General features: G+C 45.9%; 1 protein-coding gene across 5 annotated transcripts; it reads left to right on the top strand.

Annotated features, from left to right (window-relative positions):
* The first annotated feature begins 202 nt into the window (after positions 1–202).
* HMGXB4 (HMG-box containing 4) lies at positions 203–20,232 on the top strand. 5 transcript variants are annotated; one of them, XM_005300816.3, is made up of 11 exons: positions 203–325; positions 7,095–7,200; positions 7,857–8,005; positions 9,736–9,814; positions 11,187–12,178; positions 13,636–13,717; positions 14,253–14,317; positions 14,629–14,734; positions 15,267–15,436; positions 17,290–17,412; positions 20,047–20,232. In XM_005300816.3, the coding sequence occupies exons 1-11, from the start codon at positions 314–316 to the stop codon at positions 20,089–20,091; spliced, it is 1,929 nt and encodes a 642-aa protein (XP_005300873.1). In that variant the 5' UTR covers positions 203–313; the 3' UTR covers positions 20,092–20,232. The 5 variants fall into 5 exon arrangements, with proteins under 5 accessions (XP_005300873.1, XP_042699533.1, XP_065420539.1 ...); XM_005300817.5 differs by lacking the exon at positions 203–325 and adding an exon at positions 1,589–1,945; XM_065564467.1 differs by lacking the exon at positions 7,095–7,200 and having other exon boundaries at positions 223–325.
* The last annotated feature ends 5,499 nt before the right edge of the window (positions 20,233–25,731 follow it).

The raw sequence follows: 25,731 nt of genomic DNA, 5'->3' as shown, positions 1-25,731 counted from the left end.
AGCCGCGGCCGTTGATCCCGCGCTGTGAGGACCCGAGGTAAGTCGAAATATGATACGTCGACTTCAGCTACGCTATTCCCGTAGCTGAAGTTGCGTATCTTACATCGACCCCCTCCCCTAGTGTAGACCAACCCTAAGTGCAGGTGCATCCAGCATGTCTATATAGGACATAGCCTCTTTAAGCCCAAGGGTTGCTGGGAATTGTAGTCTCTGCACAGAGCACATGATCAAGAAGGCCTCTGAGTAAGTATCATCATGTGACTGCCGGCTGGAAGCTATATAAAGGAAGGCTGCAGCAGACTACTTAGAGAAAATGAGGGTGGAGGTAAGAATTAGAGAAAATTCCTATATGGAGCTCTGGTAGGAGAGCTGGGGAGGGTATGCTTTTCCTGCTAGGACAAATGTTTTGTGTAGGAGGTGACTCGTATCATGCTCTCTCATGCAGAAGTTTTGAATGTGAAGCTCGGTCAAGTGCTTATAGCTTTCTAAGGGCAGGGGAGAGTCCCAGCTCCATCATGCACCACTACTGATGGAATCCTGGAGGACCTGTGTGTGGGACCACCTCTCTGCTGTGATTAGAACCATTTTTAAGTAGTGTTGGCTTCTAATCAGCATCCTAAGGCAGTGTTAATGTAGCAGGAGCCCTGCCTGGCCAGCAACTAATCTGCACTGCACACAGGAACAACTCTGCCTCAAAAGAGGGATGAGAGGTGGGTGGAGGCCATGTCCCTGCAGTCTTGAGTTTGGAGAAAAGGAGGTGTATTACAGTGAACAGAGCTGAGGTGGTGCATGTACAGTGGGTGATGAACCAGAAGGTGGCTGTGTGTGAGAGAGAGAGAGAGGTATACACACACACACTAGGTTATGGACCAAGACCTGGGGGTGGGAGAGGTGTGTACACTAGAGAATGGACCAGGTGATTGGGGAGGGGGAGCAGTGTGTGTACACTAGGTGATGGACCAGGAGCTGTTGGGGACAGGGTGTGTGTACACTAGCTAATGGACTAGGAGATATTGGAAGTGCATGTACTCTAGGTCAGTGGCTCTCAACCAGGGGTCCAGCCCAGTGGCAGGCCCTGCGCAGGTTTCAGGGGTCCACCAAGCAGGGCCAACAGTAGACTTGCTGTGGCCCAGGGCAGAAAGCCAAAGCCCCACCGCATGGGGCTGAAGCCTGGGGTTCCAAGCCCTGCCACCCAGGTCTGAAGCACTTAGCTTCGTGGGGCCCCAGACAATTTCCCTGCTTGCTACCTCCCAATGCTGGCCCTGCCTTTTATATGCAGAAAAACAGTTGTTCTGGCCGTATTGGTGAAGCGGGAAGTTTTTATAGCATGGGGGTGGGGTTCAGAAAGAAAAAGGCTGAGACCCTCGATCTCGATGATGAACCAGGAGCTGGTGGGGAGTATAAGTACATCAGGTGAAGCACCAGCCCGGGGTGGGTGTGGGGGTGTCGTGTGTGAGAGCGAGGGGTGTGCGCACGTACACCAGGTGAAGAACCAGGAGCTGGGGGAGGGGTGCAAGTAAACCAGGTGACGCACCAGCCCGGGGCGGGGGCGCACAAGACAAGGCCCCAGCTGCGCCCCGCCCTCTGCTATACTGGGCCCGAGGATTCTAGCAGCGGGCCTGGCGATCGATCGGCTCGGCGTTCCGCTACAGGCCGAGTGCCCTGCCTGCCTCCTGCGTTGGAGGCGCTCGGCGCTCGGCTGGCTCTCCCTGGGCGCCGGGCGGGCGTCTCTTTTCCCATTCGAAGATGGCGGCCGCAGGCACCGGCGGAGGCGAGGCGGGAAGCGGCGGACCAGAGTGAAGCCTCCGCGGAGCCCCCTCTCCCTGAGCGGGGCCGCCGCGCGGCAAGCTGCTCCCGCCTCCGGCCTGGGTCGCCGCCGCTTGGGACCCCGGGGCCTGCTCTAGGGGCAGAGCCGCGGGCTGGAGCGAGGCTGGAGCCCGCCGGGGTGAGAGGAGACGCGGGCAAGGGCCGGTGAAGGGCCGGGCTGGTTCAAATCGAGGAGGCGGGAAAGCGAGGGGGCGCGCGCGAAGCCCCGGAGGGAAGGGTAGTGCGCATGCGCAGTGGGCGCCGAACGGACAGCGCTGGGGGCAGGTGCGAGGGCTGCCGGCAGGGCGCGCGCTCGCGCTGGTTACTGTGTTGCCCCACGGAACTGCAGGGGGCGCTGCTGCGGTGACAGCGCTGGGTCTCTGCACGCGGCCACTGAAACTGTGCTAATGGCAATAATCCTGCAAGGCAATCGCCTCCCTGCGCCTTGGAGCACAGCCACAGGGGCACAGCACACACAGTTGTGCAGGAAGGGAGAGAAGGCACTGGGCTCTGCCTAGGGCAGGGTGCTGCCCTGGAGGCTTCTGTTGTCCTCATTGTTCCTTACACCTTTCCCCTCCGCCCCCGTGGGCTGCTGTGAATTCATTGTGTTGTCTGAGTGAGGGCCTGATGCTGCAGCCATTAGGTGCATAAGAGGTCCTCAGTCGCACAGGTGGGCTTCAGTTGGACTCTTCGCATGAGAAAGGTTTGGAGAATAGGGACCCAAGGCCCCCCACACCTTCAGCACTACGTGTTCGTGTCCCATCGAAGTCCATAGGACTACTTGTACATAAAGTTAAGCACATGTTTTGCAGGATCAGGGGCTTAGTTTGTGAGCCCTTCTGGGCAGGGATCTTGTCTTCTAACCTCTAATCTTGTCTCTTCCTTTCCCTAATTTTTTTAATGGGACTAATAAGGTATGCGCATAACCATACACAAATCTGTTTCTTCTTGGTGTTACCCTCATCTTTCCCATCACACCCCACCATCTCTGTTGTCTCTTGATGAGCTGTATCTATGTTAGGTGTTGATCCTATAAACATTTACGATCAAGTATAGTGCCTACTATCGTGAGTGGTCCCATTGAAGTCAATGGAACAGATCACAGAAATAAACGTTGTACCTTGTAGTGTTTGCAAGATCTGGCCCTTAACATTGTAAGCTCATTGCGGGGAAGGGATCTGTCTTATTTTTATTTTTCTGTAAAGGGCTGTGCTGTGGTGTTAAATAAATTGTGTGTGTGAAATGCCAAGAACATAGCAGTAGGGATATATTACCCACCACCTGACCAGGATGGTGATAGTGACTGTGAAATGCTCAGGGAGATTAGAGAGGCTATTAAAATAAAGAACTCAATACTAATGGGGATTTCAACCATCCCCGTATTAACTGAGTACATGTCACCTCAGGATCGGATGCAGAGATAAAGTTTCTTGACACCTTAAATGACTACTTCTTGGAGCTGCTAGTCCTGGAATCCACAAGAGGAGATGCAATTCTTGATTTAGGCCTAAGTGAAGCACAGGGTCTGGTCCAGGAGGTGAATATAACTGGACCGCTTGGTAATAGTGACCATAATATAATTAAATGAAACATCGCTGTGGTGGGGAAAACACCAGAGCAGCCCAACACTAGCATTTAATTTCAGAAAGGGGGACTGCACAAAAATGAGGAAGTGGGTGAAACAGAAATTAAAAGGTACAGCGCAAAAGTGAAATCCCTGCAAGCTGCATGTAAACTTTTTAAAGATATCATAATAGAAGCTCAACTTAAATGTATACCCCACATTAAAAAACATAGTAAGAGAACCAAAAAAGTGGTACCATGGCTAAACAGCAAAGTAAAAGAAGCAGTGAGAGGCAAAAAGGCATCCTTTAAAAAGTGGAAGTTAAATCCTAGTGAGGAAAATAGAAAGGAGCATAAACTCTGGCAAATGAAGTATAAAAATAAAATTAAGAAGGCCAAAAAAGAATTTGAAGACCAGCTAGCCAAAGAGAAAAATAACAGCAACAAAATTTTTTTAAGTACATCAGAAGCAGGAAGCCTGCTAAACAACCAGTGGGGCCACTGGGTGATCGAGATGCTAAAGGAGCACTCAAGGACGATCAGGCCATTGCGGAGAAACAAAATTAATTGCATTGGTCTTCACAGCTGAGGATGTGAGGGAGATTCCCAAACCTCAGCCATTCTTTTTAGGTGACAAATCTGAGGAACTGTCCCTGAGTGAGGTGTCATCAGAGGAGGTTTTGGAATAAATTGATAAACTAAACAGTAATAAGTCACCGGGACCAGATGGCATTCACTCGAGTTCTAAAGGAACTCAAATGTGAAATTGCAGAACTACTAACTATAGTCTGTAACTTGTCATTTAAATCAGCTTCTGTACTAAGTGCTTGGAGGATAGCTAATGTGATGCCAGTTTTTAAAAAGGGCTCCAGAAGTGATCCCAGCAATTACAGGCTAGTAAGCCTGACTTCAGTACCGGGCAAACTGGTTGAAACTAAGAACAAAATTGTCAGACACATAGATGAACATAATTTGTTGGGGAAGAGTCAACATGTTTTTTATAAAGGGAAATCATGCCTCACCAATCTAGAATTCTTTGAGGGGATCAACAAGCATGTGGACAAGGGGAATCCAGTGGATATAGTGTACTTAGATTTTCAGAAAGCCTTTGACAAGGTCCCTTACCAATGACTCTTAAGCAAAGTAAGCTGTCATGGGATAAGAGGGAAGGTCCTCTCATGGATTGTTAACTGGTTAAAAGATGGAAAACAAAGAGTAGGAATAAATTATGGGTTTTCAGAATGGAGAGAGTTAAATAGTGGTGTCCCCCAGCGGTCTGTACTGGGACCAGTCCTAGTCAACATATTCATAAATGATCTGGAAAAAGGGGTAAACAGTGAGGTGGAAAAATTTGCAGATGATCCAAAACTACTCAAGATAGTTAAGTCCCAGGCAGACTGCGAAGAGCTACAAAAGGATCTCTCAAAACTAGGTGAGTGGGCAACAAAATGGCAGATGAAATTCAATGTTGATAAATGCAAAGTAATGCACATTGGAAAACACAATCCCAATTATACGTATAAAATGATGGGGTCTGAATTAGCTGTTACCACTCAAGAAAAGGATCTTGGAGTCATTGTGGATAGTTCTCTGAAAACATCCACTCAGTGTGCAGTGGCAGTCAAAAAGGTGAACAGAGCATGTTGGGCATCATTAGGAAAGGGATAGATAATAAGACAAAAAATATCATATTGCCTCTATAGAAATCCATGGTACTCCCACATCTTGAATACTGCATGCAGATCTGGTCACCCCATCTCAAAAAAGATATATTGGACTTAGAAAAGGTACAGAAAAGGGCAACAAAAATGATTAGGGGTATGGAACGGCTTCTGTATGAGGAAAGATTAATAAGACTGGGACTATTCAGCTTGGAAAAGACGACTAAGGGGGGGGGATATGATTGAGGTCTATAAAATCGTGACCAGTGTGGAGAAAGTAAATAAGGATGTGTTATTTACTCCTCATAACACAAGAACTAGGGGTCACCAAATGAAATTAATAGGCAGCAGGTTTAAAACAAACAAAAGGAAGTATTTCTTCACACAATGCACAGTCAACCTGTGGAACTATTTACCAGAGGATGTTGTGAAGCCCAAGACTATAACAGGGTTCAAGAAAGAACTAGATACATTCGTGGAGGATAGTTCCATCAATGGCTGATCACTAGGATGGGCAGGAATGGTGTCCCTAGCCTCTGTTTGCTAGAAGCTGGGAAGGAGCGACAAGGAAAGGATCACTTGATTACCTGTTCTGTTCATTCCCTCTGGGGCACCTGGCATTGGCCACTTTTGGAAGATAGGATACTGGGCTAGATGGACCTTTGGTCTGACCCAGTATGGCCGTTCTTAAGTTCTTATGCCATGTCTGCCAATGGCATTGTTCACATTTTAGTAATATTGTTTTTTTTTTTAATTTCTGAGGTGGATGATTTTTCTAAAATATTAAAATGAATGCACATTAACCGCTACTCCATGCGAATTGTAACAAAAATGTTTCCTACTTAGTTGGGGTGGTAGTGGTGGGTGTAGAGTGGTGGTGGGTTTGTGGGTTTCTTTTTTTTTTTTTGAAACCAGTAAAGCATGAATATGTATTTATATTATAGTGTCAACCAATTGTTTCTAAAGCCTGTAGGTATATGGAGAGCTTTACAAAACACACACAAAACAAGTTCCCTACCCCAAAGAGTTTAAACCCTTAACACCAGTATGGTGTCATGTTTGTGTCTCAGCCAGTCAGAAAACCGTCTGCTTGGTCTCTTATTCACAGATGGAAAAAAAAAAAGTAACTTCAGCCAGGTGAGAACTGGATAATCCCTGGAAGGATTACTTGGTTTTAAAAGTTGCACTTCTGCCAAGAAGCTGGTCTCTGACTGAAGAACACAAGTTGTTTTCTGTGAGATAATCTGAATCCAGCTATTCCACAATGACAAAAGGTGCAACCTCTTACCTGCACAAGGATCCCTAAGATAGAATGACTCAGTCAGGAGAGACATGGAACTTCCTGAGCTGCCAGAGGCTGGGAGTGCTGCAGAATCCCTAGGAAAAGGGAGTGCTTTTTTCCTTCTACTTCCTCTCCCAAATTGGCCATCAGAATTGCTAAAGTAGCAGGGTGGGGGAATGCAAGAATTTCAGAAAAGATGCACACCTCTGCCCCCAAATCTCCAATTAATGTAGTAGATCTAAGGTCATTGGACATTGCACAGGACTGGTATCCAGCTGGGGTCTTCTCTCGCTCCACCCCAAATTCTTCATCCAAGATTCAGGGGTTTAGCATTTGTCTCTAAAGACCCCACTCTTTGCAACAATGCTGACAAGAAAGGATCATAACACCAACTCTGTTTTAATTGTTTGTGTCAACATGGAAGCTAAAACAAGCCATTTGATCACTCATTTTACATTTTATTGAAATAAATGGCATGATGTTACCAATTTGAGGTTTCACGAGGAAGAGGAGATCCTTGTTATCTCCCTGTAAAATCAAGCAATCCCTCCAAACTTTTAACATGTGAATCAGCTAAAGCAAACTACCCTGAAGTTTGATCTTTCTCTACCAATCCTCCCATCCCTTAAGCGTGAGCATGAGCAGACAAGGAGGCACACTTCCTTGCTTTCCCTCTGCCACTTTCTTCCTGTGAGTCTCCATTCAGTTCCCAATGGGAAGTTCCCTTTTCTCCATTATGATTCCACTTTATGGGAGGGTTATTCTCATTCTCTGTTTCTTAGACCTTGTCCTGTAGACGGGAACGGGGGAAGGAGCCCAGACGTGGCAACACATTCTCAGGCTCCTGCAGGACCGCCATGGCTTATGATGACTCCAAGAAAAAAGAAGGTATGACTGCTTCATAATCTGAGAGGGTGTTCAAAAAGGGTACCCTCTACAGCCCCTGCAAGCCCATGGAGTTGAGAGAGTGGGAAAGGAAGCCGGTCTCCTGCATGGCAGTACAGAATGCGAAGCCCTAGGGCATCAGGCTGGGTTTCTGCAGCATTCCAAGTCTCTCGTGGTGTCAGGAAGTGAGATACTGGGACTAGAAAATGGGTTTCACAGGTGGCATTTCAGACTGCTAACACCTTCATTACTGAACTCTGCCCTTGCAGCATTTATTGTCCCTGTCAACTCCATAGAACAGGAATGGGAATAGAATTTAAATCTCCTTCACAACAACATAGTAATCTCTAGACCCTGGTTTTAGTCTCAGCAGCATCCCCAGCTCCTTTTGTCTCTGGGGAGAAAGAAACCAAGACTAGGAATTGAACCTTGATCTCTTGTAGGGTACTGTACGGCACTGAGCCTTTTCCTTGCAGTTGGGGCAGCACAGCACACTAATTTCTAGTCCCCAGTATTCTTTTTTTGTTTTTTGTACATCAGTCTGCTTCAACTTTAGCCTGTGTGATTGTGTTGCGTTTTATGCAGAATGAAGTTGCTTCCATTGTTCCTTAATTGGGTATCTCAATCCTTCCCTTTCTCACCACACTCACAAATGCTAGAGTGCTTAGAGGGTGACCGAAGCATTGACGACGTGGGGCTGGCAGCAGGTAGAACCCAGCGAGAGAAAAAACGCTCTTACAAGGATTTGCTGCGGGAAGAGGAGGAAATAGCAGCTCAGGTCAGAAAGACCTCAAAGAAAAGGTTGAAGGTGAGAAAATGCACTTAAAACAGCGGTTCTCAAACTTGAGCAACCCGAGGATCCCCATTTTGATTTAAAAATTTTCGCAGACCCCCAAACCCTCACTTAGCCCTGGGCCCCACCCCCACTCCACCCCGCCCCTTCTCTTCCCCGTCTCTTTCCGCCCCCTCCCCCGAGTGCGCCCCATCCCTGCTCCTCCCCCTCCCTCTCAGCGCCTCCTGCACGCTGGGAAACAGTTGTTCCCCGGCATGCAGGAGGCGCTGGGAGGGAGAGGGAGGAGTTGATCAGTGGGGCCTGCGGAACCCAGTTTGAGAAATGCTGACTTAAAATCTTCTGCTGGGATTGGGGTGGGTGAATTTGCTGTTTTCCTTTTGTAAAAATGGCAAGTGACGGACTATGGAAAGCAGAGGGAGTGCTTCACATCACTCATTGGCAGCATACAGTCCTTCAAAAAGTGGTATTGATTAATTCTGAGAGGTAGGCCCAGTTATTATCTGTGATTTGTGGCCTCAGGATGGATGAGTGGGGAGATCCTCCCCCAGCCCCCAGAGGCATGGGAGAGCAGGAATTGTAAACTTTCATATAAAAAACAAAATTCTAGACCTTATGGTTGCATAGATAATCTACAGACTATGAACAGAACATAAAGTGATGCACTGTTATCCTCCTGATTCTGCAGGCAGCCTGAAATGGTAGCTCTGAGAGATGTGAACTGCCCTAGTCATCACCTAGAGGTGTTAATACTGAAACCTTATAGTAACCACTTTGAGCTGAAATTTCTGCTGCCTTTTGCCAGTTCAGAGATGACTAGTTTAAGATTGGGATGGTTAAGACCTTTGCAAGTGTGGACAAAATTGTTTTCCACTCTTTTTTTTATTTTCCACCACTCAAATGGAATCCCCAAACTTCAGAATGGTCAATACACAGAGAATGTATTTCAGTGGTGGGCAACCTGCGGCCTTTTCCGCAGCTCCCATTGGCCGGGAACGGCGAACCGCGGCCACTGGGAGCTGTAGGCAGCCGTGCTTGTGGACCAGAGGTGGCCAAACTACAGCCCGCAGGCCACACCCGGCCCGCGGGACCGTCCTGCCCGGCCCCTGAACTCCCAGCCGGGGAGTCTAGTCCCTGGCTCCTCCCCTGCTGTCCCCCCTCCTCCGCAGCCTCAGCTCGCCGGGCTGCCAGCGCTCTGGGTGGCGTGGCTGGTTCCGGCTTGGCTGTGCGGCTGTGAGCGGCATGGTAAGGGGGTGGGGGTGAGGGGGTTGGATAAGGGGCAGGAGGTTCCGGGGGGCAGTCAGAGGACAGGGAGCAGGGGCGGTTGGATAGGTGTGGGATTCCGGGGGGGAAGGGGCTGTCAGGGGAGCGGGGGGGGGTTGGAGAGGGGGTGGGGTCCTCGGAGGGGGTGGTCAGGGGACAAGGAGCGGGGGGGTTGGATGGGTCGGGAGTTCTGAGGGGGGCAGTCAGGGGGCAGGGGCCAGGCTGTTTGGGGAGGTCCGCCATACAGTTTCGCAACCCTGATGTGGCCCTCGGGCCAAAAAGTTTGCCCACCCCTGCTGTAGACGGTCAATGTAAACAAACTGTCTCATGGCCCGCCAGCGGATTACCCTGATGGGCCATAGGTTGCCCACCACTGATGTATTTAGTGACAAGAGTGGTTTCCAGAATTATCTGTATCAAGAGCCAGTATGAATTTGTTTTTGTTTCCTACTGGTTTTTCAGCTCCTTTTCTTTTCTGATTCCAGGACAGTGACCTCTTCTTCTTGGGGACAGAATCTCATAAAAAGAAGAGGAAGCATTCCTCTGATGAGTTCTTCTACGGAGGTGAGGATAGGAAGCATGCAGGATTGATGCTATGGGGCAGGAAGGCTGATCGGTAGGGCCCTACCAAATTTACTGTCCATTTTGGTCAATTTCATGGTCATAAGATTTTTAAAATTGTAAATTTCATTATTTCAGATATTTAAATATCTGAAATTTCACAGTGTTGTAACTGTAGGGGTTCTGACCCAAAGGGGAACTGTGGCGGGGGGGTCTCAAGGTTATTGTACGAGAATCGCGGTATTGCCACCCTTGCTTCTGTGCTGCTGCTGACGGTGGTGCTGCCTTCAGAGCTGGGCAGCCGGAGAGCAGCAGCTGCTGGCTGGGAGCAGAGGTGAGACTGAGAGGGCTAACTATGGCCTGGGGGCTGCGGGGGGGGGCTGAAGTGAGGAGGTTGGGGGCTGATGCAATGGGGGGCGGTCTGTATTGATGGTAGGCTCTGAGCAGATGGGGTGAGTGCTGGGAGGGTGAACTGAGTATGGTGTCATGGGGTAGGGGGGCTGAAGTGATGGGTTGTTGATGATGGGAACTGGAGGACAGGATTAATTGCTGGGTAGGAGACAAGCAGATGTGGGGATGAGAGTTCCTGCAGCAGGGGCCAAAATCCCCTTATCCAGTACATGTGGGAGAGTGGGCAACACTAATTGTCACATGAATCACATGATCACATCCTGGGGATGGGCAGGAGTGCAAAAATCAAGCGACTAACCTAAAAACGCAATATAATCTTTTTTTAAAAATCTCGTGATTTTTGGGGACAATCTCATGATTTTTGAGGTCCGACTCATGATTTTTGATTTCTCAAAGTTGGCAATACTGCACATCTCTCTATGTGGCTTTTGTGCTTGTTTTTTCTCTCTGAAAGATCAAGCTATGGATTTTCTTCGATTGTAAACTCTTTGGGACTGGGACTTCCTTTTTGTTCTGGTTATGCAGTGTCTAGCACAATGGGGTCCTGGTCCTTGACTGGGGCTCCTTGGTGCTACCATAGTACAAATAATAATAACAATACTAATAATACTTAAGGTAATACTGGCTCCTCTGAATTTTCAGTCACAGTATATTCGTGTCATGGGATGGTCAAACCAGGCTCTGAGTTTAATATGAACACAGAATTATCCTAACAGTTCATACTCATAACTAACCAGAAGCCCACAGCTTCTGTTTCTCTGTAGCCTTGTTTCTTGTGACCAGCCTAGTGCCAGTCTTCCTTGCAATAAGATTCAGAGGATTTCTCTAAGCCAGAAAGGTGGCCATTTAGCCCTGATCACCAGGAATACTGGGGGACTCTGAACCCCTCTTCTTCAAGCCGGCATAGGAGGAGATATGTTACATAGGGTCTCCCCTCAGTTTGATTTATTTTGGTCTTTTTCAGACCTTTCACCTTTGGAGTTGCCATCAAAGAAGAAGAAAAAAGCAGTCTCAAGCCCAACCTCTTCTGACACAGCCATGGATCTTCTTAAGGCTATCACTTCACCTCTTGCCACGGGCTCCAAGCCCTCAAAAAAGACATCTGAAAAATCATCCTTCTCTTCCTTTGCTGCCACTGGCTATTCAGAGAGCAAGAAGGAGCACCATAAGAAGAAACTGAGTGGTAGCAGTGGAGAGCTCTCACTGGATGATGGCAGCTTCCACAAATCCAAAAAGATGAAGCCGCTCTATGTAAACACAGAGACACTGACCCTGCGTGAGCCTGATGGCTTGAAGATGAAGCTCATCCTTTCACCTAAAGAGAAGGGGGGCAGCACAGTAGACGAGGAGTCATTTCCATACTCTTCACCACCAACAGCTGCAAAAAAATCCTCCAAGAAATCAGGTCGAGATGAACAAGGCTCATTCCTCCTGGGTCATGAGCTTCAAAGCTTCCTGAAATCAGCTCGGAAGAAGCACAAGCCACTGCCAGACCCACATCCACCGCCAGTCCCCGAAGGATTTGGCCCTGACACCTCCCTGTTCTCAGAAGGTCATGGGAGTGAATATGACCTTTCAAGTATGGAGCCACCCCTGGAATCAGGTTCATCATCTGGTGGGGAACTGGAGGCCGGAGAGCTGGTGATAGATGACTCCTACCGGGAGATCAAGAAGAAGAAGAAGTCAAAGAAAAGCAAGAAAAAAAAGGACAAGGAGAAACATAAGGAGAAGAAGCATTCCAAGTCTAAGAAGAGTTCTGGACTCTCTGCCTCTGTAGCAGTAGCAGAAGTTATGGTGACACCACCGCCACCCCCTCCACCCAGCACTCCATTTGTCCTTCCTGTGCCTCCCCCCCCACCTCCTGTTTTTCACACAGATGGACAAAGTGAGAAGAAAAAGAAAAAAGAAGAGAAGGAGAAGGAAAAAGCTGAGAAAGCAGAAAAGGATAAAGAAAAGGTAAAGAGTAGTAGCAGATAAATAGGTAGCAGAAATTGTGATGTCTAAGAGGCTGTGCCATTGGGTAACACTGGATAAGACACCCTGAATTTTGGCTGCAGAATTAGCCACAGAACCATTGCCATTGTTCCAGAAGCTGAGCTTTTGTTTAAAAAAAAAAAAATTTCCAGCTCTCATTGTTATGAAAATAATCTTCAAAATGTGAATCAAATAAAAACTGAAACAGTCGGTCTTAGAGGCATGAGTCATCCTGTCCCTGTCAAATGGTTGTTAACCCTGAAACCTAAAGAAGAAAAATTAAGTATCAACATTAATTGTTTCACTGTTGAAACATTTTTGCAGAACATCAGTTATCATGCGATACACACAACCATGCTTCAGGGCATAAACCATCCTCTAACTTTATCTAAAAGGAGAAGTAAGAAACTTCTTTTAACAACTTATACCATAATTGCCCATTTTGCAGTTTCTCGCACCTTTTTCTGAAGCATCTGATTCTGGCTATTCTCAGGCAGGCTACTGGATCAGAGTGGTCACTGATCTGGTAAAATATTGCAAGGGAAAACAACTCTATGCTGAAGTTGAAGTATTTGTCCATTATCTCCTAAATGAAAGGAAAAAAAGCTATTAATCTCGTAGAGGGACCACATTCCCAGTTCGATCCTATGCTGAGAGTCTAGAACATCAGGTGTCCATGGCTATAAAACTGCAAGTGGGGAAAACTTTTGACTCAGTACGAGTGGTGTGGCAGTAATTAGAGCAATGTCATCTTGTAGTGTAAGATGGGAAAGATGACAGATTGGACATAGAGTGAGCTGGATTGTGTCAAGAATTAAGTAGGAATAACCCAAGTGAACCAGCCCATAACCAGCCTCACTCTGTAAAATAGGCTCTAAGATTACATGTAGGATTTCTCTGAGCACAGATTGGCAACTGCCTCTGCCACCACAGTTGCTGTACTGCTAGTGTCTTACTCCTGTAGAAATCCTAGGACTGGAATAAGAGAGGGTACTGTTTGTCAGGATTGAGTTGAATTGAAAGATCTATATGACGTCCTAGGCTTCATCTACACCACGAGCTTGGGGTGTACTCGGTGCAGCTCAGCCGTGCCTCCATTGCTGCTATCTGTGCTACCGAGGCCATGCTGCTATTTATACTCACACTAACTCAATGATGGCTAGTGCAAGCATGTGTACTCTAGCAGAGGAATTGGACCCCTCGCTCATGTGGTAGACATTGCTCTAGGAATGGAATAAGAAGTGGTGCTGTGTGTCAAAATTGAGGTGTGGCAGCAGAACTGGATGTTGATCCTGAACCAGAATAGCGGGGGTTGCCTCAGGTCAGGAATGAAATACATTGGCAGAGCTCTTGCAGGAGTAACACAGATTGTCCTTAAATTTAAATAGGTCTCAGTATAATTAAAAATCTTCCATGTTTTCTTTTCTCCTTGTGATTAGCCAAAGAAGAAGAACATGTCTGCCTACCAAGTGTTCTGTAAGGAATATCGCGTGACCATTGTGGCTGAACATCCAGGGATAGGTAAGAGAATAACCTAGACTCCTCTTCTGTTCATATACATCTGTCACTGGGACAGTCCAGTCAGATTGGTTACCAGGGCATATCCTTGTTTTGTCCCAACATCCACTATTGGTGATGGAGTGCAAAGAGTCTGCCAGGATGCTTTAAATAAGAGGCAGCAAAGTGAAAAGGAGAGGCTCCCATGATCTAATATCATGGTGTTTCAACCCAACTGTGAATTTGGATAACGTCCTTTTACTGCAAAACTGTCTCTGATAGTATATTGTGCAGCCTCCTGTATACACATGTTCCTCAGTGCAGGTGTATGTGCCCAGCATCTACCTGTTCTATTTAGGTTGAAACTATAGGAAATAGTCTCCAAGCGTGGGTAGTTCAAGTGTGGTACATGCTCTTCACTAACAGCATACGCATGGGTCAGTTTCCTGAACTTTCAGTATTTATACAGACTTTCCACTGTCTTCTCTTGGTTGATTGTTATATTTGATTTTTTTATTAAACTTTCCCCTTCTATTGTTACCTCTCCTTTTCCTCCTAGATTTTGGGGAGTTGAGCAAAAAACTGGCAGAAGTATGGAAGCAGCTGCCTGAAAAGGATAAACTGGTACGTATGCCCCTGGATATATTTTTTTGTAGAATAAATTATCTAAATTAGCTGCCTGGATCCTCTCATGCTGCCAGCATTGCTTTTGCAGTGTGGGGCCCCTGGGTGTTACAGTATGGCAAATAAATATGCAGCACTCTGCAGTAAGGGAATTGGGTGCTTTCAGCCCCATAGTAACAAAAATGTCTGGTTTCTGCTTGTGAGAATTGTTTAGCCAATCAACTATCCATGAAGTCACCCCATCTCCCAAATCATGGCAGCAGGTTTGCCTAATGGTTTGAATCCTGCTTTTCTTTCTGTGTTCTGTGCAGGTTTGGAAGCAGAAAGCTCAATATCTGCAGCATAAGCAGAATAAAGCAGAGGCCACAACAGTGAAGAGGAAGGCATCCTCATCAGAGGGTGCCCCAAAAGTGAAAGGTAATAGCCACACCCCATTTGTTCAAGTCTTTGGGGAAAGGGGAGAGTATTACCTGTGCATTAGGGAACAAAGAGAGCACCTTCTGCTCTTTCCCTCCTCCTTCCCCATGAGTTTGGTGTCTGATTATTCTCTTACTCAAAAATGATCCCTCTAGAGGACTGAAGATTGGTGTTCATAGGTTTCAAAAGGGCATCCTGTCCAGCCCTAAGCTATAAAGATGGTACCATTCGTACAGCACATTGATGATGGATTATATAAAGCAAGAAGGAACAGGAGAGAAGTTTGGGTATGTGCTAGAGGCTGGAGTTAACAAAAACAAAGGGTATGGTTAGTTTAGCATCTGTTTAATGAGAGAATCTCCCATCACTTCTACATTAATATTAGTTATTAATACAGTGTCAAGAAGTGGGGTTGGTGCTTTGCATAAGTATGAGAGAGACCCCAACCCCAAAGAGCTTACAATCCAAACAGACTTGTCAGTAGAGGAGATAACAAGATTTTTTTTTTTTTTACCCACCCATCTATTTTAAGCTTCCCTAGCAGGTATGCTTTCACCTCATAAGAAGTCCCCCTCCAGCACTGTGGTGTTATCCTCCTCACCAGCCAAAGCCCCTGATACAGATCCCATTGATGTAGCTGCACATCTACAGTTGCTGGGTGAATCTCTGAGCCTCATTGGACACCGGCTGCAAGAGACAGAGGTGGGTACAGAGCCAGTACCAAATCAGGGAATCTCACATGTAATCCCAACATAGCATGTGTGTAATCTGGACTCTAAACTGCATTGGGTTTAATGGATAACAGTATAGTCTCACTCCCACTGTCCTGCACCCTGCATGCTTTATCACCAATAAAACAAACATATTTGAACTGCTTTTCCCCAGTGTCCCAATTGGGATATTTGTACTGGGGACTAGCTCCTGCCATTGTAAAGGTGAAAACCTCTTCCTTCACAGTAGGATGTGGAAAAGTAATTCCCCACTCCAAAAATTATGTTACCTTAGGTCAGGGGTTGGCAACCTTTCAGAAGTGGTGTGCTGAGTCTTCATTTATTCACTTTAATTTAAGGTTTTGCGTGCCAGTAATACATTTTAACGTTTTTTTAGAAGGGGTCTCTCGCTAAGTGTATATTATATAACTAAACTATTGTTGTATGTAAAGTAACAAGGTTTTCAAAATGTTTAAGAAGCTTCATTTAAAATTAAATTAAAATGCTGATCTTACGCCGCCAGCCTGCTCAGCCCGCTGGGTGGGGGGTTCAGGGCTGGGTGTTGGCAGGGGACTCGAGGTCAGGGCAAAGGGCTGGGGTGTGTGGAAGTGCAGGGCAGAGGGCTGGGGTGTGGGGGGGTTCAGGGCAGAGGGCTGGGGTGTGTGTGGAGGTGCAGGGCAGAAGGCTGGGTGTTGGGGTGGGGACTTGAGGTCAGAGCAGAGGCTGGGGTGTGTGTGGAAGTGCAGGGCAGAAGGCTGGGTGTTGGCAACTCGAGGTCAGGGCAGAGGGCTGGGGGGGCTGTGGGGGAGCAGAGGGATGGGTGTGTGTTGGGGTGGGGAGGTGCAGGGCAGAAGGCTGGGGTGCTCGGCTTGTGGGGGTGCTCCCAGCCCCCTGCCCTGAGCGGCTCATGGCAGGGGGCTGGGAGGGATATGACCTGTTCCACCCCCTTTCCCCAGGCCTGTCCCTACCACTTTCTGCCTGCACTACAGAGCACCTGAGCACCGAGCACGCTGCCGCTTGGCTCTGCTCCTCTGGGGGGAGGAGGAGGGGCCAGAATGCACCATGTTGTGTGAAGAAGTGGGGAAGGGGGAAGCTTGGCTGCCGCAGGATCAAGCTTATGCCTCCTGCCCCCGCAGGGGAGAGCGGTGTGGAGGGGGTCCCAGCCCCCCGCCCCACTCAGCCACCCCGCCCACCACTCTCCCCTGCAGGGGCAGGAGGCAGAAGCTTGATCCTGCGGCAGCCAAGCTTCCGCCTCCCCCACTTCTTCGCACAACGTGGTGCATTCCGGCCCCTCCGTCCCTCCTCCTCCTCTCAGTGGGCAGCAGCGTGCCATTCAGAATTGGCTCGCGTGCCGTGTTTGGCACGTGTGCCGTAGGTTGCCGACCCCTGCCTTAGGGCAAGCCTAGCTACAGTCTTAGCTCCTTGAGCCCAGAGAGGCCATATTCTTCACTATGCTTCCTATTTCTGGATCTGGGTTGAGGTTTAAATAAGTATTATTGCAATAGATGATAAAAAATGATTATTTTTTTAAATCAAAAAAATTGTGAACCTAAGAAGATATACTTACTTCAGTACTCTGCCTTTGTTTTCTGTTGTTTCCCACCCTTTTCCTGTATTTGTACATTGCCTATTGAGATCCTGTTGTAAACTGTTTGGGTCAGTGATATATGTGTATGAAGTATCTCACATGGCTTTGTTATGATACAAACAATAGAGAAGTGGGGTTGGTGGATAAGCGCAAGAGAGAACTTGTGGTATCTTTGAGAGAATAGATTTTTGTGGTGATGGGATTGTAGACTCCACTACTTATACCCATTCAATTCCTTTCTCCTTCCTTACTTCCAGGGGATGGTGGCTGTATCAGGAAGTTTGTCAGTACTTCTAGATTCTATTATCTGTGCCCTGGGCCCTTTAGCATGCCTGACCACACAACTACCTGAGCTGAATGGCTGCCCTAAGCAAGTTCTGGTGAGTTCCTTGTGGTTCTTATTTCAGTCTCCCTGGAAAGAGAGCTGGAGTCCTGACTAGCATGTCTTTGTGACACTGGTGAGCCTCTGCTGCTACACAGATGGATAAATAGTTCTGCTAGTGCACTGTTACTATGAGAAGGATTTATGTGTGGGGAATTCACTGGTAATATCTGCTGAAGGATATTGTGCATTAGATTTTCAGTGAAAGATACAGAGATGCTAACCTTTCAAGGGAACTTAACCTTTATTCCATTTATTGCAGTACTTGCAGCTCCTGTTTCTCAGTGACTGAAACAGTAAATCTGGAGCAAATAAAACAACTGTGTGCATGCCAGACATCTTAATAAGCTCCAAGTTTGCATAAGAATTAAAAGGCCCTCTCCAGCTGGTATATATATATACACATTCCGTTTTTCTGTAATTGTGTAAACATCATTCCAATAATCTGCAATTAACTCTTAAGACCAGGATTCCCTATGTGGGGGGTGGCCACCTCAAAAGATGTCGGTAAACTCCTCCAGGCAAGGGAGGCATGTGGTCTGTTACTTACAGCTGTTGGGTTCACAGCTACATATTCTCTCCTCCATTCCTGAACACTTCATTGTGAGCCCTCGTTCGGCAGCAAGCAACTTGCAGCACCAGTGTAGCATGGTGGCAAACTCAAAGTGACAACATGAAAGCAGAGAGAGGGACAGAAGTCACAACACCAAGTAGGGGAGAAGACCAAGGCAGAGAAAAAGAGAGAGAGGGCAAAAACTGGAATCAAAAGGAGAAAGCATACCAGTAAAGTACACAGAAAACACTAGATGAAAAGCAAATCTGACAAGGAGGAGGAAAAAAAATATTTGGGAAGAAAATGGAAGATAAGGCAAATGTTCCAGGGCATGATGTGAATGATCTTGGTTGAGGGGTGGGGGGGAGGTGGCCCAGACACTGACTCATCACAGGAAGGGGTCTCTAACCAAAAAAAAAAAAAAAATGTGTGGCAGCTTCTGCTGTAAACTCCCACAGTGGCCATGGGCACATTCCCTAGTATGTCAGCCAGGTGCTGCCAGCTCAAGCTATGGCTATATAACCGTTGGACAATGCAGCCTAGACTTCAGTCTCTCCCTTTTGCCAAAAGCATTCTGAGCACTGGCACTCCCTCTCCACATCATTGATGGGGCTGGAAACCGGAACCTCTTTTTATTTCTGTTAAGAACTAGGGAGCTGTAGGTAGATTAAGGCACTGATCTTTCACTTCTGGAGATGTGAGCTCAGACCTGGTCACAAGTGCAATTAGTTTGGTAGTTCCAGGCTAGTTTCCTATCTAGATAGTTGTCCACATCAGTAAACATGCTTTCCTCATGGTAAGCTAGAGTTGGCAGGGCTTGTGTGTCGTGGAAGGTGCTGTTTATCTCTTCAGGGAGTAGGTGGCACTGCTAAATTATAGAACCGATCAAGAGACAGCTAAGATTCCAGTTCCTCGTTCTTCATTAACAGGAGTGTGTATCGAAGATGTTGCTACCTGAAATTTATCAGCCAAAACTTTTTCAGCAAAGGATGCAGATTTGGCAACACTAAAGCATTCTGCAAATGTATTGAATTATTCTTTTTTTTTTTTTTAATCAGAAAGCAGCAAAATGTTTCATTTTGACATTTGCAAAACTAAATGCTTTGATTTTTCAGTTTGAAATGACTTTTTTCTAAATATCCTTCAATTTTATATTTTAAAAAATCCCAAACATTAAAAAATGATTGACATTGAAATGAAGCATTTTGTTTTGGATTGAATGAAATATTTTGTTTGACCGAAAATGAATTTTTTTCAATTTGCTGAAAATTCTGAAAAAATTTGTTTTGGGTCCATCCCAAATGAGTTTCTTTTCAATTTTTTTTTCCGGAATTGCCAGAGAGCTGAAAAATCCATTATTTGCACACCTCAAGTCTGAGGCTTTTTTTGGGTAGCCAGCCACACCTCTGTGATTACTGGTGTGCTGCAGTCATAGACACTACAGGTGGAGTCGCTGGAACATGTTTGCTGAGATACTGGGGACCACAGCAATGTCCTTTAGGCTGCCAACAGCATTTGCAAAGAAAATCCAGGAGCCCAGACAAACTTTCTTTCACTCTCACCTTCTGAAATATTTTCCTTTTTTCATACTTTCACATTACAAATTCTAGCAGAGTTTTTCATGAGTTTGTGTAGGCAGGACATTTCTCCTGGATTCCCCTATTACTTCCATCACCCTGGGTTGGGCCCTTCCTCACTGAGCTTCCCTCAGGTGGATGTGGGCTGGGTATGGATTGATTGCTTCCCAATTCATCTACACTGCTCTTAGCACTGGCCAGGTGGGATGAAGAAGCAGTATAAGGCACTATGAGTGTTTCCCTTACCTCCAGGTGCCCCCACTGTGCTCTCATTGCCTGAGACTATCTTTCAGCTAGGTCTCCTTGTATTTCCAAAATGCCGAAGATTAGCTAACAGTACTGGTAACTTCCAAGAGAATGGGGTTGACCCCACCCTGTAGAAAATTGTCTGACAAGATGGAGATCTCCACATCCCACAGCTCTGTTACACTGAATCATTGTTTCTGTAGGATTTGGGATCACATGGCATTCTTTTTAAAAATATTAAATGTTCTCTTTCCAGTCAAACACACTAGACAACATCGCCTACATCATGCCTGGACTCTGACAGGAAAGGACCTGGGACGTACCTGCTTCCACGTTACTGACTTGTGTACATAGGCACTATACCGGCACTCTCTAAGGGCTCCGTGTGTAGGGTTTTAAAGTTTTATATCTGTATAGTATATACATAGGATTGTAACTATTTTACTTCTATTAATTTTATGAAAAGTTGTGACGTAAGCTGAGCGAATCCTTTCCTGTTGGTGGAAGAGACCTACTCAATGTATTCTCCAGTCAGAAGGTTTTTGCGTGGTTGGAGTTCATAAAACTTTTGATATATCAGCCTTAAATTCAGAGAAGCCTTTTTGGGGAATTGGCCTGAGCACAGACTGTCTGTTGATGGACAAGTCCACAGGCTTGTTTATTTTGGACCAAGCAATAGCGCTGGACTCATCACCAGCCCTCTTTCTAACTTCTATTGAAATGCACTGCTTTGGGGGAGGACTGGATGGCTGATGGAAGATAAAGGCTTTGATCTCTAGGTCATTTCTTCCAACCCCCAGGTCATTAGTGTTACTGTCTGCTGACTGGCTGGTAGTTTGTGTTAAAATAGTTGTGGAGATGGTGAAGAATCTGTACTCTTCTTGTGGACTTGTACCTACATCATCATCAACACTAAATGCCAACCTCAGAAGAGGGCCAAAGATTGAATGGACTGAGAAGAATGAACCACCCTCTTAATTTCTCCAGATCAGGGCTGTACCATCCTGGTGGGGAGGAGAGGGCAATATGTAGGAGAAACTTGCACTGCCTCTGCCCATCTGTACCTGTTTTGTGGGTAGAGGACTTTGTTTCTAAGAGTGTTGATTCCATCATCCCTTTCACCAGCAGTATTGAATAAGATTTATGGAATCCTCCTGGTGCTGCTGGATTATCTAGAGACAGTGCTTAATGTTAAAGATTGAAGAGGTTCTTGCTGAGCAGAACATGGGTTGAGTGGACAGATCCCACCTGAGCTCCTTCTCCTCCAAAGTGAGCTGCAGGAAAGCATTTGATTCTCACATAAGTGTGCGTGTGTATGCGTGGTGTATTTAACTTTTACCAATATATGTAATAGATTTTAATTTATCCTGTATATTTCTGTGTATATATATATATATATGTGTATATATATAATTTAAAAACAAAAAAGCCTTCCCTCCACCAATTGTGTGTGGAAAATATGAATCAGCTGTGCTCACCCCCCACCCTACAGGAATTAACTGCTCCTGTTGTAGCCTGCATAGACTCTGCAAGAGGGAATAGGGACAACAGAGTGTTAAGCCCTTGTGAAGAACAGTGTGTCCAGGGATGTTGGGTGGAAGCTGAAATGGAGACCCATTTATTCTGGCCCCAGCCTCCCCATCCCTTATAATTTATAGGTTTTAAAGTAGCAGAAGAAGGGCACTTTTGCTTCTGTTTTGAATTCTGGATTCTCTTCCATGGCAGTTGGAAGTGAGCTGTACCTCAATATGGCTGAGCTCTAAATCTGGCATGATTAAGCAAATCCTCAGATGTGTAGAGGGAAGCTTCCACCCAATCCTCTCTACTGTGTATTCCCCAGCCGCACGTACATGGTAAATGTTGTCTTGCAGGGCTTCCTCTCTTCCCAGTTCAATGCTGCTTTGTTGGTCAGTCGGTAGGGCTGGGTTGGTAGGTGAAACAGAAGGCTCTTATAGAGCATATAGAAGATTTGGGCGCAGGCCTCAGACCTAGGCATCCACATCTCAAAAATATGTGGCTAATCCCAAGCAGCATTTGAGGGAGGTGGGGGTGGGCAGAGAGATCTCAGTGGGCTTCTGGACCCCCACCAAAGCCTCTATTCTAAGAAATGGCATAAAACACCTGACTGTGTTTGTTTCCAACTCTCCACAATGGAGAGCACTGTAGTGAATGATACATACTCCGATCTCTATCAAAGGAACAGAAGGGGATCAATCAGCTATAGCTTTGCCATCTGTATCATGATAAACTCTTGAAGAGTTTAAAAAAAACCACACACACAAACCCTAATGTATTGTATTTTTATTTAAAAATTTGTAAACATTTGTATAATCTGTATCTTGTGGTATTTGGTACTAGAGGGAAAACTTTGGACTGAGACCTAATAGTTTTTATATTTTTGTTATTTTTCTTGCCATTTGGTCCAGATTGCATTACAGTTGTATAAAGAAACTTTTTTGTACTGTACTTACATATAATTTTTTTAACATTTGGAGTTTGTGTCATTATTTTGTATTTATAACGTGCTTTGCATCTTCTCCCCAACAATGCTGGCTACTAGTGTTCAGTATTACTAAATAGTGCATAGTAGTCTGTTTTATTAGCCTCTCCTATTCTATGGGCGGTGTGTTCCAACACCTCATTTCTAATAGCACAATCTGCTTGATACATCTCTTGAAGATTACTGATAATTTAGAGCCCTCCTCCATACTTCTTAGAGGCATCAATGCGAGACATGCTTGAGAGATGTCATCTAGCATTGCAAAGGTCCCACATTCCTGCCCCTGTGACCTTCCCTGCAGCTCAGTTTATGTGCTGAAAGCAAAATAGTACTGGTGGTTCAGGATCAGTATGGTAAACCACCAGTTACAGGAATAGTAGGATCACATCTTGCCATGATATTCTTTAAAAATTCTGTTTTCAGGAGTTGAGAAACTCATGGGCCAGTTGCAGCCTCAGAACTTGTGTGTTGGGATGTCTCAACCCATGATGATGTTGCAGAATATGACACTTCACCAACCCAAATTGTATTTTGTATTTCAACACAAGTTGACGAGATAAATTTTAAAATACATAACCACCTACCCTCACACATTTCAACATTCCAGGAAAACCACATTAAGAGAACTATTTAATAAGTTGGCAGAAAAAGACTTACGTACTGAAGGTGGTTGTCAGTTCCTCCTACCATCATGCATAAAACAGAAACAAACAGTAAAACTAAAAGATGAAGCACTTAGAACTATTCTGCCTATGTTAAGTGCTGCAGGCTACATTCTAGTCCACTGCTCGCACTCACAACATGGCAAATGTAAACTTTGGCGCTGGGGATGTCTGTTTTAAAAATAGATATGACACATACACAGGATGCTATCATGAGTTCATAATCTGCATAGATTAGTAAATCAGTACATTCAGGCTTTTGGAGTAACAGACTATGTTAAAACAATAAATTGTATTTGATTACTGTCTCTCCAAAAAGGTTTTTTGATTCTGAGACATTTTATGGATGAATTTGCTCCAAAAATAATTATTGATGACTTTCAAATGGTTTCCTTGTATGGAATAATTACTACAGAGACATATTCTTTAGTATCCAGTACCTTCGTTTTCAGGAATAACAAATGAGGCTGGTATTTTGATTGGTAGATCTATTAAAGTCTTATTTTTTGGTTGAATACCACCAGTGTGCTGGACTTAGTAGAAAGACTCATAGACTCTAAGGTCAGAAGGGACCATTATGATCATCTAGTCTGACCTCCCGCAGGATGTGGGCCACAAAAGCTGACTCACCCACTCCCAGAAGAATTCTCTCCCTTGACTCAGCTGTTGAAGTCCCCAAATCAAGATTTAAAGACTTCAAATCGCTGAGAATCCTCCAGCAAGCGACCCCTGCCCCATACTGCGGAGGAAGGCGAAAAACCTCCAGGGCCTCTGACAATCTACCCTGGAGGAAAATTCCTTCCCGACCCCAAATATGGCAATCAGCTGAACCCCGAGCATGCGGGCAAGATTCTCCAGCCAGACCCTCTGGAAAAAGTTCTCTGTAGTAACTTTTAATATCCCATCATTGACCATTGTTGCTAATTACCAGCTATGGCACGTTATTGACCTATTGACTAAAATCACTTTATCCCATCAAACCATCCCCTCCATAAACTTATCAAGCTTCATCTTAAAGCCAGAGAGGTCTTTTGCCCCCACTGTTTCCCTCGGAAGGCTGTTCCAAAACTTCACCCCTCTGATGGTTAGAAACCTTCGTCTAATTTCAAGCCTAAACTTCCCGATGGCCAGTTTATATCCATTCATTCGACTAGGCCCTCTTGCCTGAAATTTTCCATTTTAGGTCATTAGGGTGAATCAATTCCTGTTAGGGAATTCACACACTTTTCCCTTCTTCCCACATTGATACCCCCATAGGCAAAATCAGCCTTAGATCTGTGTATCCACACAAATTGCACTGGTTTAATTTAAATCAGTTCAGTTAAACTGGTGCAGCTTTTGTATGTAAACTCTCTTGTATAGGTTTCAAACTGGTTATGTTGGTTTAGCGTGCATTTGTAAATTTATTGACAAGCCAAAATGCTTTACACCAGGTTTAATCCGATAGTTTCCACACACAAAGTTGCGCCAGTTTCATTGACTCAGTATAAAATTAGATCTGTAGATAAACCAGTATAACTTTTATGTAGATCAGGCCTTTGTGTGATTGTGGAGTCACTGAAGTCCCCAAACTTATGAAAGTAAACACAATTTGAAAATATTTAACTCTACCACTTAAAATCTTTTCTTGAAAGCCTTTAGTTGTAGGTTGGTGTAGATTAACCCTTCAGCATGCTGACAGAACTCTAAATCTATTTTCCTCTACCCAGCATCCCTTTCAGCTGCAGATTTCAAAATATTAGGCAAATATGGGTACTATTCCATTTGGTAGATAGAAAAACCCAGGGGGCAGACTTGAAGGGATCTGACCAAGATTAAATGGACAGTCAGTGGCAAAGCTCACACTAGCACCTGTAACTCCTGATTCCCATACTGCTCAAACCACCAGACCACATTCCCCATTGCCTGAAGAGAGGACAGTTTCTGAGATGAAAAAGTATCACAGAGATAGCCGTGTTAGTCTGGATCTGCAAAAGCAGCAGAGTCCTGTGGCACCTTATGCATGCATCCTACGAAGTGGGTATTCACCCACGAAAGCTCATGCTCCAATATGTCTGTTAGTCTATGAGATGAAAAACAATCAGCATATCAGGTCAGGATGTAGGAGAGGATTTTTGTTCACTCAGGAGAGCACCTGCTTAGGCAGGGGGTGGACAGCACTGAGGTACCCCAGGCAGGGAAGACAGGTCGGCCGTCAATTTAATAGGCATGTCGCACAGCTATGAGAAAAGCCCTTGCTATTTACTTTTGCAGGATCCTGAATTCTTTGGGGGCACTGTAATGTGATAACATGACCTTGGGTTCATTGTTGTCCCATGTTATGCCTTATCTGGAAAATGAGCGAGAGCCCTTGCCTGGCTGCAGTAAGATGGGGGAGGAGAGCAAGTGCACCCCTTGCATAGGAGACTGCTGCTCTGCTCTAATCCAGATACCACACAGAGATGGGGACAGATGCCTAGTCTACTCCTTTGGATGCAGGGAGAATGGGGGAGTGAAGTTTTTGTGGGTGGGGGTGAAGGATCAGGTCTGGGGGGTAAATGGTGCTCAGGTCTGAGGGCAAAGGAAGGACAGGTCTTGTGGGTAGGTCGGTAGAGGGGTGGGGGCAGGTAAGGGGGGTCAGAGGGGCAGGTGGGGAGATGGGGGCACGGGAGGGGGAAGGAGCGGGCCACGGTGCAGTCCTTCGCCTGCCCAGCGGATATTTTGCAGCCCCCTTGTGACCCTGCAGCACGATAACATGTTCTGTGACATCATACTGTGAGGTCACGGGCACAGCTGTGTG

Source organism: Chrysemys picta, chromosome 1, assembly GCF_011386835.1.
Source record: "Chrysemys picta bellii isolate R12L10 chromosome 1, ASM1138683v2, whole genome shotgun sequence".
Classification (NCBI taxonomy): Eukaryota; Metazoa; Chordata; order Testudines; family Emydidae; genus Chrysemys; species Chrysemys picta.
This window is presented reverse-complemented; position numbering and strand designations above follow the sequence as displayed.